General features: G+C 41.3%; 1 protein-coding gene across 1 annotated transcript in view; it reads left to right on the top strand.

The window, feature by feature from the left end:
* Nucleotides 1–14,239, top strand: part of AACS (acetoacetyl-CoA synthetase) — a 62,474-nt gene extending 48,235 nt beyond the window's left edge. The window contains exons 13-18 of the mRNA XM_050923515.1: nt 1,246–1,359; nt 2,232–2,357; nt 4,948–5,017; nt 6,791–6,849; nt 8,571–8,773; nt 12,877–14,239. Of these exons, the coding sequence (XP_050779472.1) occupies nt 1,246–1,359; nt 2,232–2,357; nt 4,948–5,017; nt 6,791–6,849; nt 8,571–8,773; nt 12,877–13,014 (710 nt within the window). The 3' untranslated portion in view covers nt 13,015–14,239. The remainder of the gene's footprint in view (nt 1–1,245; nt 1,360–2,231; nt 2,358–4,947; nt 5,018–6,790; nt 6,850–8,570; nt 8,774–12,876) is intronic.
* Nucleotides 14,240–14,556: the final 317 nt, after the last annotated feature.

The raw sequence follows: 14,556 nt of genomic DNA, 5'->3' as shown, positions 1-14,556 counted from the left end.
GCATAATTCAGCATGCCAGTGCATTAGTATAATGAACTTGGTGCACTCAAAGACTTTGAGATGGAATTATTGTGACAGAGTAGATGTAAGGAAGCAGGATTCTTTATTTTGACTGGCTGTCCTCGAGGGCCGCAGGGTGAGAGGAGGAAGAGAGTCTGTTACCCTACAGCACGCATTGTTCTCTGAGTAGCTGATTTCACCAGGAAACTCCTCCTGAGGAAACTTTTGCCAGACTCCTATTTCAGTTAATGGCCATGATAGATGGGTCAGTGTGTAGATTATCTAATCAACAATGGAGATGTGTTAAGCCATGTCCAGTGTGGTATGAGAACTCACTTAGGCAGTTTCTGTTCTATTCATATAAAGTCGCACTCATACAGGGCCCTGTTGTGCGGGGTACTAAGGATCAGGTTTCAGAGGGACCATGTCAACCTAGTTTAGACTCCAGATCCAGAGTCCAATCCTTCTGCTATTAGTCTATGGGAGTTCTGTCTCTGACTTAATGGGAGCACATCTGGACCTTAAGATGACATTTATTAATAGTCTCTGTCAAAGAATAGTCATGTGAGTGAGATGTGCGGGATTGGGCCTTTTGTTGTAACTCTCTGCCTTTTTATTTAAATATGAATAGAAATATCCTAATTACTCGAATGAAAGCTGTTTGTTTTGTTTTGTTTTTTAAATTAAGGCTTAAATATTCCCCGTGAGTGCTAAGATCCCAAACATAACTACATTTGTGCTAATTCTCAAGAACAAGAAATAGAAACAGACCAACAGCAACTATCTAGTCCAGCTATACTGTTTGATTGCGAGATGCCACAAGGAACTAAATGGCATAGTGTCATTTCTTTATCTCAAACATCTATGAACCTGTGACCTAACTGTAGACTAGGGGCCTGAATCGCCACTCACTCTGTGTAAATTAGGAGTTACTCCAGTGAAGTTAATGAAGCTTTTACTAGTGTAAAACTAGCGGGAGGAAAAAAAACAGTCCCTAAGGTATATGCCTATATAAAGGGCATGCACATTGTAAGAAAAGCCTCTAACTTTCTTCATTGTGAATTGCATAGAAATAATAGTAGACAATCTTGGCAGTGTATTTTAGGTTTTGTTACTTAAAGTAGATGGAATTTTTTTCAGTATTTTGTGAAAATAAAATAAGAACTCACATGGCCTTTATTTGATCTTTTAAAAAGTTGTTCTTTAAAAGTGTCTGAATTCTAAGTGTCCCTCCTTTTGTTATAGGTGGAACAGATATCATTTCGTGTTTCATGGGTCAAAATGTTACAATCCCAGTTTACAAAGGAGAGATTCAGGCCAGGAACCTGGGTATGGCAGTGGAAGCGTGGAATGATGAAGGTAACCATTTTCCAGTCAACTCAATAGGAATTTCTAACTAAAATGTAATAACTGCAGAAATTTGGATGGTGATTTATGGGACTGATGGAGACACTCTCACCTCTTGATCAGCTGATAATCCAACCCAATGACCAAAAGTGGCAACCATATTGTGGCTAAGTGGCTAGCTGTAAATGAGTTAGTGATCTCAAAACAGTTTTACAACCGTGCCCTTAATGGTGGTGGTCTTTGTGGAAGCTTGTCCCACAAGAAACTGGACTGATCAAATCTGATGGCTGTTCAGGACCCTGTGTTAGTATGAGACCATATTCTAACATCTTGTATTTGTCTTTAATAGTTACAGTCCTGTCCAGTTAAAAACTGTCTATACCAGACACTGGACTAAATTCACCACTGATGTAATTCCATTAAACTTTAATGATTTTTTTTTGGCCTTCCTCTGCAATGTGGAGTATGATTTGCCTGCTGTGATCATCTGGGTGTATCTCACCTAATCAGTTTCCTGCCATTCTAGGTACCTTGGGCATGGGTAGTACTTTGGTCTTTCCTGTTCTGTCCCTGTGGCTCAAAGTTGAGCTCCTGAGGACTGAAATACCTTGGTCTAATTGAAGTCTTTGGGAGAGGCTTGTGATAAACAGGAGGCTAGAGAAGAGGGGACCGTTAGATCATCTAACCTTACACTCTGAAGTTAAATCAAGGTTGAATTTAGTCCATTGCCCATAAACTTTTTAGATCAGCTGCCAACGCCCGGAGTGACAGAGCCTCTGGGTGTTACCATTATGCAGATGATAATCCTATGTGCTGTGCTTTGCTTTGGTACCCAGCAGTTTACAAAAGGGAAATGCAGAAAATCTGTCTCTATTTGTAAACAGGCAAACCAGTTTGGGGGGAAAGCGGCGAGCTGGTTTGTACCAAGCCTATACCCTGTCAGCCTACACACTTCTGGAATGATGAGAATGGAAACAAATACAGGAAAGCTTATTTTTCAAAATTCCCAGGTACGTAGTGAAATGCTTAGTTCATTATTTGAACTGACCAGGCATACAAAACTGGCAGTTGTTTACAAAATTATAAGCCTGCTCTTTCCCATGGTTGGGCAGATACAGTTGTATTTAGATTTACTAGGGTGGCAATTGTAACAAATGTTTGATAAATATCTTGCTATTTATTCCCTGGTGCTTTAGTCTGAATTTCAGTCTGGGTTAGTCAGATTTGAATTTCTGGAAAATTAATTCCTTTCTGTTACTGCTGTCATGAGCCAGCTCAAACTGCTGCAGCACTCCTATCTGCCTAAGCACAGGCCTATGCTGTTGGGCTTATACATGTGAAAGGAGCAATCTTCTGTTGAGTGCTACTGTACTGATACCAGACTGTTCCTGCCTAGTATTAGAAGTGAGTCCTAGGAGATGAGCCCTGGCCTAGTACCTCATTAGTGTGAGGGGTAAGCCAGTATCTTGTGTGACATGCACCGTCTCCGCTCACGCACCAGCCCTGTGCTGGTAAGAGTAAAGGGACAGATGTGCAGTGGGCTAGATGCTGGCTTGTGCTTGTTCTGGAGGACTGGGTCCACCCGTAACCTTTGCTCAGACTTGCACTGAAGCACAGCAACATTGCACTCCCTGCTGCACGTTGGGCAAGGGCTTGTGGGATTAAGGCCTTGAGTCTACTTCTTTTCAGAGCTAGATGGAGATGTTTATCAGTCACAGCCTCACAAAGACATTTCAAGTGAGTGACAAGAGTGCCTTTAACTGCGAGAAGCCACAGTCTACAGTAGGAGAGTGCTACCTTGCATTTAACCACAGGGGACTGTTTACTGCTCCATTCTTTAGCTCTTTTGTTATTTTATAACAATATTAAGCTATTGCTGCTATGTTTATAATTTTAGCCACCTTTTCTGTCCCATTGTTTGTGCTGAGTGGCCAGTTTACTTTCCTGGCGGTGGGGAAGGGGGATGACTGCTTGACATCACAATGCTCAGCGAGACCCCACACATTAAAACTTGAAATGCAGATACTTGTAATTCTACTATAAAGTTTTTTTTTATTCCTAGCAGATAGATAGGATCATACACAATGAAATAAGTCTAATTCTAAATAAAGCCCTGATATGCTTAAAACAGATCTTTGACAGCTGTCCACACAAACTGTTCCATAGTCACAAATCAAAACAGTCTTTTTGTGTTCTTCCATTGCTGCCTTACTACAATTTGAAAGACTGCGTAGAAAATCACAGCATGCATTCTGCCTAGCCATGGCAGTAGTTACCAATACACAGACACTTCATCTGTCTTTTGTTCGTAAGCTTTCTGCTGGAAAGAGGTATGCGTTTATTTGTAACAATAGATAATTTCTTTCTTATTCTTGATGCTTTGGCAGTTACATTACATTTCACTTAACTGGCCATTAAACAGAGGGGGTCTTCAGGCACAAAAAGGACCACTGAATCCATGAAAAGGCATGTGCACATGCACCCGTAGCAACCACAACTCTAAAAGGAGAGATTGGCGTGTTTGACAGCAGTCTTCCCTGAGAAACCTGTAGCGATCGTGGTTTCAGTGATCTGTTGGAAACCCCATTTTTTGTGGTGTTCTGTAGAAATGTGTTTCAGGTTGAAGCTAGGTATAAAACTTGTCACCACGCCATTCCTCAGCTGACTGCGCATGCGTGATTGGAGTTGTTTGAATCAAATCGGGTATGTTTCCATTCCTGGCACTGGAATTTCTCCATGTTAACCCCACTGAAACTGAGAAAAAAACATCTGGCCCAGCATGTTTGGCCCAGCTTCTAGGGGCCTGATTCTGATTTTTGCACTAGTGTAAATCCAGAGTAACTCCATCAGGCAAACGGCAGCCCCCTGTGGACTCCCTTGAGAGCCTGCTATGTAATCCCAGAGAGTACCTCTGCCCCAGAATTACTGATAGGGTGGAGGGAGACACCAGGGAAGACACCCCTTGGGCATGTTGTTATCTCTACTGGAGGACCCTCATGCCTCACCGTGGGTGGTGGTCAAAGCATTGACTCATCTCTCTGAGGATCCTGCACCACACACTCAATGAAGCCTTTAACACAAGCCCCAGGAGCCTGAGTGTGTGGAGTGAGGCCAGGTGTTAACTCTGAGCATGCTCAGGCCAATCAGTCTTTCTCCACCTCACTCTCTGACTGGGAAGGGCAACATCCCAAATCTGGGTCCCATACAGATGCATGTTTTGCAGCATGCTAGAACAAGCCTCTGTTGAAATCAGGGGAGTTAAACCACTGTGTGGAGGATCAGAATCGTGCCCGGAATGTTTTGGATTCGATAGCGCTCCCTGGGGTGAGTAAGGGCTGTGCATATTCACAGGAGTAGTCCGACTGACAGAATCAAAGGACTTACACCTTCCACATACTTTTAGACTTGTGTGTCCCCTTTGTCATCTTCTAGCTAAACTCAACACACTTAACTTTTTAATCTTCTGTCTAACTCACTCTCCACGCTCTGCTGCTGTCCCGTTCTGGTCTTTGGTAACTAAATTGGAGTTGCATGGTAAAAGTCAGTCAGACCTGCTTTGACGGCAAATGGGCTGGTTAACACTTTGTCACCTCCTGACAGGTGTTTGGGCCCATGGTGACTACTGCAAAATAAATCCTGAGACGGGAGGAATCATCATGCTTGGCCGCAGGTAATGTATGTTTTGGTAACTGTTCTGAAGAAACGTGTAAAGTTGGCAGGCTCTGTTGGGTTGCAGGAGAAGATGTGCATATTTCAGATGACTCCCCACTCTGCTTACTGGCTGAGTTTCGGGATCTGATGAGGAAATAGACTAGAATCCTATTACTTTCAGCATTGTAAATTTCAACGTTTACACAACACAAGAACTACAGATCACCAAATGAAATTAATAGGCAGCAGGTTCAAAACAAACAAAAGAAAGTACTTTTTCACACAACGTGTAGTCAACCTGTTTAACTCCTTCCCAGAACATGTTGTGAAAGGTCAAGACGAGTTCAAAAAAGCACTAGATAAGTTCATGGAGGATAAGTCCATCAGTGGTTGTTAGCCAGGATGGGCAGAGATGGGGTCTTTAGCCTCTGTTTGCCAGAAGCTGGGAATGGATGACAGGGGATTGATCACTTGATGTTTACCTGTTCTGTTCATTCCCTCTGGGGCACTAGGTATTGGCCACTGTCTGAAGACAGGATACTAGGCTAGATGAACCTTTGGTCTGACCCAATGTGGCTGTTTTTGTGTTCTAACGTTTCAGTTGTTCCTAAGTTCACAGTGAAGGGACAGCACATTGTAAATAGCTAATATAAGGTACTCCTGCAGACTTGCTAGCCTACAGCAGTGTGACCTTTCAAAACCCAAGAGGCTGAGAAACTGGGATTTCACAGGATGCAGTGAGGCCCAGTGGGTGGGGCAGCAGACAAGGAGTCAAAACTGGCCTCCGCTCTTGGCTCTGCATTTGATTTGCTGCATAAACTTGAGAATGTCACTGGCCTGCACGTCTAAAAGTGTCCTTTAATTCGAGTTCTTCTGTTTTTCATTTTGGTTTTTTGCCAGAGGTTCAACCTGAGGCACCATGGGTATAATTTTCAGAAGTGCCAAGCACCACAATTCTAGTGGGCTTCAGTGATAAGTCCTCAGTCCTTCTGAAAATTAGGCCTTACATATCTCAAGTTGGGCTCCCAGAAAGTGGAGGGACTGAAAATGTCTGCCTTAAGCTCTCTGTGCCTCAGGTTCCCTATGGCAGTGTGGGATAATGGTACTTGCCCATCTTTTTAAACCACTTTGAAAGCTACAGGTTAGAAGTGTGAGGTGTTACTTTGTTATAAGTTGCCATGCTTGTTTTGAAGAGTTAATAGAACTTCAGGATCAGGAGCATTGTTAAATTATATGGCAGTATTTACCAATCAGCTCTCAGTTTTAATGGGGAGTTAGTGGTCCAGGATTGTGTCCAGCTTTTCACGCAACAGTCGTGGTTCAGTTTATAGGCTCAGCTCATGGAGTCCTCTGTCTTCAGGGAGTGAGAAGTGCTGCAGAAATGGAGATGCTCAGCCTCAGATGGTGGGAAGGAGAAGACACAATAGTAATGCCAAGGAGTATCACAAAAGCACCTGGCTCTGTTACTTTGTGGCTGGATATTGGTGGCTACTTTTGTGAAGGCCTGTGTGCATGCAGGTTTAAGTGAGAAATAGCAGTGGAATCTTTGGGGCACAGAAGAAACAAATGATGAAGTTGAAGAATGTGGTTTGTTTAGATTCTGTGTAAAACTTCATTTTAATGAGCATGGAGCTGCTTTTAGACAAAAATCTCTTGTAATCCTATTTCTGCTACAACTTCCTGCATATTTCACCACACCAAATATTGAGAAACTTGGTAAATTGAATCATTTCTTTTCTTCATCAAACCCTAATTATATTTTAATGCTCCTTTGTTTGTGTGTAACTTTCAGTGATGGTACACTAAATCCAAATGGAGTGAGATTTGGAAGTTCTGAAATCTATAACATAGGTAGGAAAAACTTTCATCCATCTTTTGCAACTGTGACATTTGTGTAGCCTTAAATCTGAAATATGAAAATTTACTATGTTGTTGAAAAGATTAATTAATGACACATGAGATCTTTCATTGGAAGGGGACTAAAGAAGAGGATATCATTAACAAGGAAATACTACTTTGCTGACTTATGAAATTGCTTCCTTTCCAAAAGGATCTACAGAGCTGGAGGTGACTAACTGAAATGGACTGCATTTTCCTCATAAGATGTTGCATTCACATAATAAGGCTTACAAGAATCCTGTGAACCATTTTATGTTACGTTGTAAGAGAATCCATTATTTCTGTGGTTTGTCCTTCCAAGGCGAACTGTTAGACAGTGCTCGATTGTTTTTACTGAGCCATTGTCAATAGCCAAAATAAATTCTTGTGCCTTTTTTTTACTGCCATAAATGACTGAGCACAAAGGCAGTGTGTGAAGTCAGCAGAAAGATAGCAGCAATGAGAGAGGGCAGAGAGATGGTGTCAAGCATTCCTCTGGCATAGTGAATTGAGGTATTGTTTTGCTGCAAAAGCTGTCCTCCTTGCACAATGTGAAATCTGGAGGGTCAGCTTCCCTTGTGGGCGGAGGGGCAGCTTTCAGAATGTTCATGGCTATTGCCCTAGGTTACATTTCACTTAGTTACTCCCGTATGTAAGCTTTGGAGCAGTCTCTCCCTTGTCTTGTCTTGTCTTGTTTTTGGAACATACAAGCCAGATTCTGAGCCAGGTTACATTGGTGGAAATGATACCTGATTCTGGCTCCCTGTGTTCAAGGGCTTTGCTGTAACTATTAGATTAGTAAGTAAACGTTTGTTTCAGTTGGATGCAGTTGAATACTGAACCAGTTTGTGATCAGCCTGTGTTTTGATAATGTCCCCTCACCTTCTTTTAATCCAGTTGAAATGGTGCAGCCTGGATTATCCAGCTGTGCATGGTGAAATGTACTTAAGACATCCTGCCTCATGACTGGTTGAAAAGCAGTCATATAATGAAAGAGACAGAGAGAGGCTGGTCAGGGCTCAAACTTGGATTCAGTTCTCTGCTCCAACACAGACTTCCTATGCGACCTTGTGACAGCCACTTAATCTCTCTGGACCGCCATTCCCCATCTGTAAAATGGGGATAATAGCATTGGCCTTCCTCACTTGGTTGTTGAGGATAAATACATTAAGGACTCAGAAGTGTTCAAACAGTGATAATAGGGGGCATAGAAGTACCTTAGTTAGCTGTGATAAATCAGCAAATGTATTGCCTGTGCTGAACAAAAAGGTTTATTAATCCAGCAACTATATCAAAATTTTGGCCTGACCTAAGTCAGTATTTATTGGGTCTGTAAACTTTGATATTCACTTGAACAGAAATCAATGACTGGGATTTAAAAAAACAAAACCAAAAAACCACAAGGGGGTAGGCACCCAAGTGCACTGACTTTCAGTGCAGTTTGCTTATCTAATTGCCTTAAACATCTTTGAAAATCTTAATTAGGTAGGTCAGTCCCACTGACAGTGTGGCACTTGGGTGCCTAATTCCCTTAGGCGTTCTCTTTAAGAATCCCAGTTAATATCTGCTTTTTGTTTGCCTCACCAGTGCCAGAACAGATGATGGGAGATATGCCCTTTAGTGTAAAATTAAAAAAAGCATCCAGTGGAAAACGCAAGTACATGTGATAACGAAGCGCTCTACTTCTCTTTCAGTGGAAGCCTTTGAAGAGGTTTCAGATAGTCTCTGTGTCCCTCAGTACAACAAAGAGGGGGAGGAAAGAGTGATCCTCTTCCTGAAGATGGCGTCGGACCAGGTGTTCAGTCAGGATCTGGTGAAAAGGATTAGGGATGCGATACGCTTAGCGTTGTCTGCCAGACATGTTCCTAGCCTCATTCTAGAAACCAAAGGCATTCCGGTATGTCATGAAAACACTGCCTCGCTTTTTTTCTTGCTCACCTTGAGCAGTAATTAAGGAGCAGTTGTCATCACTCTTCAAACCCACACGCCTGGAAATTTTAGCATCTTAAAAAGCATTTTCAAGTTTTATAAATAGTTTGTTTACGTTGCCTAGCGACTTTACTTTTTTGCTTTCTTCTCAACTAAGCTTGTTTTTGGAATTATCCCTGCCCATCCTTGGTTTATAAATATACATGTGCCCTGCTGAGCTAAAGATTGTTATATTTTTCTTATAAAATACTTTCTGTGCTTTTCTCAATACGTATTATAACACTAATTTTAGCTTTTAGGCGTGCCAAAAAGCTTTTGCTTGCCTTTTTAGTTTTTTTCCATTTCAAATGATATGTTTTTGAAAGCTGAGAGCATTGAGCAAATGTTTGAAATCACTTTTACATCAGTTTTGCATTTCAATTTTAGGTCCATCCGTATTTTTAACAATAGCTAAAACTACAATAAGAGACCTTTCTCTGTTTGTCTAACAAATATATAATTACAGTCACACTATATATAGCACCAATGCAGCATCATTTTAATGTCAGGCACATTCTCTGCAACACAGCTATATCTTGCTCTGCCCATTGAAGGGCTCAGTGGAAATGAATCTTTTTCCATCTTGAGCCTTTGTAAATCTGTGCTCTTAATAGTGTATTTAACAAGGCCAGGGAGAAAGGGGAAGTCCCTGGTGACGACCTTTATCCTGTCTAGTGTGCCGTTTTGTGAGCACAAGTGTGAATGAATCGTACTTCAATGGATATATTTTCACGCTGTATAAAGAGAGAGTCATCTTGCCTCTATTTTCAGGTGTGGGAAACCTTCTCTTCTGATAAAGCAGAGATGGACATCAAAAATACTTTCCCTGGTTTAACTTTTACCTAAATTCAGAAAAATATAAGCAGTAGTGAAAGATCTTCCAGTAATTCAGTACCAATATGGAAGGCTGGAGCTGGGATCCCCAGAGAAGAGTATACTGTCAGTAAATGACTGACTGTGTCACTGCTAAACCACAGCGGCTCTTTCTGCAAAGTCGAACACCTCATTCCTTCCCAAGGAAAACCCTGCTGCCTGCACAGAGTGGTGGACACCTTTATACATTTGTTTGAGAGAGACCCTCCATTTTCAAACGTCTGTGCAGGTGGGCATGCTGGGCCTGATTCTACTCAACCGTGCAGCACAGTAACCAGTCTTGTCTTCAGGGGAGCCTACTGACACACCCCGTTGTAAATCAGGCTTATGGCGCCTGGTCTGAGAGGAGCCTGCTTGGTTTTCCTCTGTCCTTCTTCCAACTCACTGGAGGAGCCTCTCCATTTTGAAAGCCCTATCCCCAGTCGCCATCTGCTGCTCTGTGAGCAGCTCACTGTTGACAAGGCCGGAAGGTGCAGGGTAGTTCCTGGCAGGCCATGTGCATATTAGTTTAAGTCTTCAAGCATTTTCTCTAAAACACTGTAAGCCTAATTTTGCAAACATTGATGCCTAACTAAATCCAAATGTAGGCTCCTGACTCAGTGGCCTGCCTTTCAGAGGCCTGATTCTGGTGTCTGATTGCAGGGGAGTTCCTCCTGGCTTACACTGCTGTAAATAAGTAGCATTGGGCCTAGCATGTCTTGTTTGCATGAGGGTTAAAAAACAAAACCCACCCTCATGACTTACCTCTTGAGTGATGATACAGATTTTCTAGACAGCAACTTTGGCTTCTGCATAAAATGTTAAATTTCAAAGATGCATAAATCACCTGAATGTAAAGAATGAAGTTGATGGCGATGAGGCATTTATGAGAGCCAGCCCCTTGGGAATGCTTGCTTAGATCGTTAATTAGTTCACACTGTGACTGAATTTACAATGGACTGAATTTTAATTATGTTTCAGATGATAAAATGTATCAGCAGTAAAGTGATCAAAGCTGTCTCCTTGCTTTCTTTGAAGGTTTTACTTGGGAAGAAAAAATCTTTCCATATACAGCTATTTCTAGATGTAAATTTGCGTTTATAAAAACAAACTACCTGCCCCCATCTAAAATTGTAGGGCTTTGAGCCTGGTGTCATTTTACACTGGTTGAAGTTGGGAATAACTCTGGCATCAGTGGAGTTAATGGTATAAAACCCCTCTGTAAGTGTAATTGGGATCAGGCCTATATTTTACAAAGTACACCTCTACCTCGATATAACACTGTCCTTGGGAGCCAAAAAATCTTACCGCATTATAGGTGAAACCACATTATGTTGAACTTGATTTGATCCGCCAGAGCGCGCAGCCCCCCCCCCCCCGGAGTGCTGTTTTACCGCGTTGTATCTGAATTCCTATTACATCAGGGTAGAGGTGTATCAAAAACTCTGGAAAAGGCTTGGAAATTATTTCATGCTTATAGTTCTGTTTAAAGAACTTTTTTGCCTGTGCACAGATAATCTACAGTGATAAAGGGCTGTACGCACAATCATAAATTTATATTGTAAAATTTTACAATATTCTTGATCTGGTAAGAACTCCTGATCTACTTTGACAGCTGTGCTGTCTTTGTACTGTGCTAGTGTTAACTGATACAAAACTGTGGAAGTCCCCTGCTGTTCTGTCTGATGGGTATTTTTGGTGTGAGTAAACCTTTCAGGGTTAGTATTTAGGGAATTAGAACTGGGAAAGGTTTGCAGTGTCTTGACTGAGCACGGTGGCCCTGATTTTTGGCAAAGCACTTAAGCATATACTTAGTTAAATGCTTGCTGCCAGCTTTTTTGAAACATGTTTGACCAGCTTTTCCCCTCCCCGCCCCCCGAGAAGTGAACTTCCAGCAGCTCCCATCAACGTCACTGGGAATTTTAGGTCCTCCTCGCGTCTCAAAACCAGGCTGGTAATTACTGAGGAAGAAGAGTGGCTATTTAGGGTCGTGCAAGGGGATAAGAACTATGTAGTATTAAGCAAGGAAAAATTAGATCTAATACCTGAAAATTTCCTAACTATACAGTGTCGCTAAAGACCATTTGGCCTGCTCTGAAAGATCTTTAATGAAAAGGTGTCTCAGGAGGACTAATTTCTGGGCTTCACCTTAAGGACATCTAGCAAAGCAGCCAGTGGAGTCCCTGGCCCATATGCAGATGGACCAGCTCAGAGTTATCTTGCTGCAACTTCGGTTATCTTAACCAAAATGAAGGTTAGACTAAACAAGGTGGTGGTTGACCTGGTTTTCAGTACCAAATGAAGCTTTTGTTCAATGGCTTCTTTAATGGAGATGCCCTGTGCTCCCTAAAATGGGATTGACTGTCCCTCAGGGAGCATTCCTGCCAACAGGAGAGACAGGTCTTTCCTACTGGCTTTTGCCAGCCAAGAATTCCACTGTTTTGGAGCACAGATTGGGAATTCTTCACTGTACAATTGCAGTAGTGCCTTGGTGAGCAAGACTGAAACCCAAGGACAGAGAACCTGTCTTTTTGCCTCCTCATGGTGTCTTGTTTCCACAGAAGCAGATTTTTTTATCTGAATCTGTTTGATTAACAGCAGTTAAACCTCTAGGAAACAACTGAAAGTCCTTGAAATAGAATCCAAGTTGTGTAGCTTGGCTCCATCTCCAAGCTCAGGGCTTTGGAAAGCAGGGTGTTGGTTTGGCCCCTTATAAAGAGAGGGAACACATGCAGAATTGAGATCAAGGTACATGTGTACACCTGTATGTATCCCGGGCTTCTTGGATCTAGGGTTTTGGTTTGGGCCTATTTCTGGAAAACCTAAAAAGCTGAAAATCATGTGTAATTTTAAATGGCAGTAAGTTTCAAAATTTTAACTATTGCATCAAGGGCCTGATCCTGCTTCCCTAGAAGTAAATGGGAGCTGGCTTAGGCTAATGGTATTATCTCTTAAAAACAAAACTAAAATCACTAATAAAACTCATGGAATTCAGTTTGCTTTTCAAACTGTTTAAGAAACTATTTGGTGTCAGGTGTAACGGTGGAAGCAGGAAGTCTGCTAGGGGTAATGGTTCAATTCCAGCCTTGGTGGTGGCTTTTCCATTGGACCATCCATAAAGCAACAAGACAAGAGTGCAGCTTCATTGTTGACTTTTTCTTTTTCTTTTTAATTTTGCAGTACACAATAAATGGGAAGAAAGTTGAAGTGGCTGTGAAGCAGATCATTGCAGGGAAGGCCGTTGATCAGCGGGGATCTTTCTCAAATCCAGAAACGCTGGACTTGTACCAAAATATTCCTGAGCTTCAGAATTTCTGAATGTTTTTTGCATCTGTGTTCTGTGTTTGTACTGTATATATGAATAGCGTATGTAAAGAAAAAACTATTTAAATACCAGTGGTTCTTTTAAAGGAAAAATATTTCATTAAGTGCATTATGAAAGGCTTGGGTAAAATTTAGCTACTTTTTACCAGATGACTATGCCATATATCTTGGAGTCTAGCTTTAAGCCTGGAAGAGGGAAAACTGTCTGGGTTTTTATACATGTGACAAATGCATCTTTTCGGGTTAGATTTATATCAACAACCTGACAAACTAGAAGCTAAATAGCAAACTGTTTCCAATTGATAATGGAATATCGTGTTCATAAAACTGACTTTTTCCTTTTTTTTTAAATGGAATTCAAGCTATTTATATACAAAAAAAACCGTACTGTTAGAGCCAGGTGCAGGGATTATGTGGCTTTTTTTAAATACTTAATGTTTGTCCTATGCAGGAGGGTAAAAGCATGTCAGCATGGCCATGAAATATAAAAGTATGGAGTAGTTTTTGTTTTTATAAAGCCACATCTTAATTCACTGTATCTCTTATTTGACTGTCTCAGTTTGAGCACAGTCTTAAAATATCTCATTGTATCCTTGGAGGTAATTGCTGCTTCATTTTGTGATATCTTCACATATAGTTTTAAACTTTTAGCTGATATGTTTTTATAGATTTGTTTGTTTGTTTGGAGGGGGAGAATGCTATCACATTTCTGTTTGGTGAAAATCTAGTGTGTGTCTGATTCCCCCCACCCCCCAGTGGAATTACTCTGGATTTATATCAGTGTAACTGAGGATAGAATTTGACTTTTACTGCTCTAAAATCCATTATAAGAGTCTAAAGGGCAAAAATTCAGTGTTGCATTAGCTGAACAATTCCAGTGTATTAATGTAATAAAAGCCAGTGGTTTTTGTAAAACTTTTTACTAAATGTGATGTTGAAAGTGAAAAACTAAAAATTTTTAAATTCTGTATCCTTCCAGTTTATAGAGGAGAAAAACCGTTTACAAGTATGTTGACACTATAAAATGGAAACGCACTGTTTTTCACAAAAGATACAATTGCAATAGGTATACAGAACCCCTGGTATTCAGCATCCCATGCACTATTTGAATATTGTAGGTAAAATATTTAATGCATTAAAATCATGGGTGTCCTTACTTTGTGTTCAGTGCATTCAATGCTGTTAATATGTTAAACTTAATAAAAATGAAATAAACTGATCCTTAAGCATTGGTTTTAATTTTCACTCAATTCTCATTTGACACCCCCCCTCCCCACCCCTGGTATGATCTGATTTAGCTTAATTTCCTTTTCCTCCCCCTGCCACACACTTTAATCTTTTTCTCTTCTCCTCTTCCCCCAAAATTCCTACATTGTATGCTTCTCAGGGCAGGGGTTGCCATCTTCATGTTTATGTACAGCACTGGGCAGGTGGCACATCACTGATATGCGTGTGGGGCATGTGAATAATGCGGAAGCAGGCCTGCTGGGAGTGTGCCCCTCTGCTTTACAACTACCAGCGCTGTAATAAAATAGT

This window comes from Gopherus flavomarginatus, chromosome 15 (genome assembly GCF_025201925.1).
Source record: "Gopherus flavomarginatus isolate rGopFla2 chromosome 15, rGopFla2.mat.asm, whole genome shotgun sequence".
Classification (NCBI taxonomy): Eukaryota; Metazoa; Chordata; order Testudines; family Testudinidae; genus Gopherus; species Gopherus flavomarginatus.
This window is presented reverse-complemented; position numbering and strand designations above follow the sequence as displayed.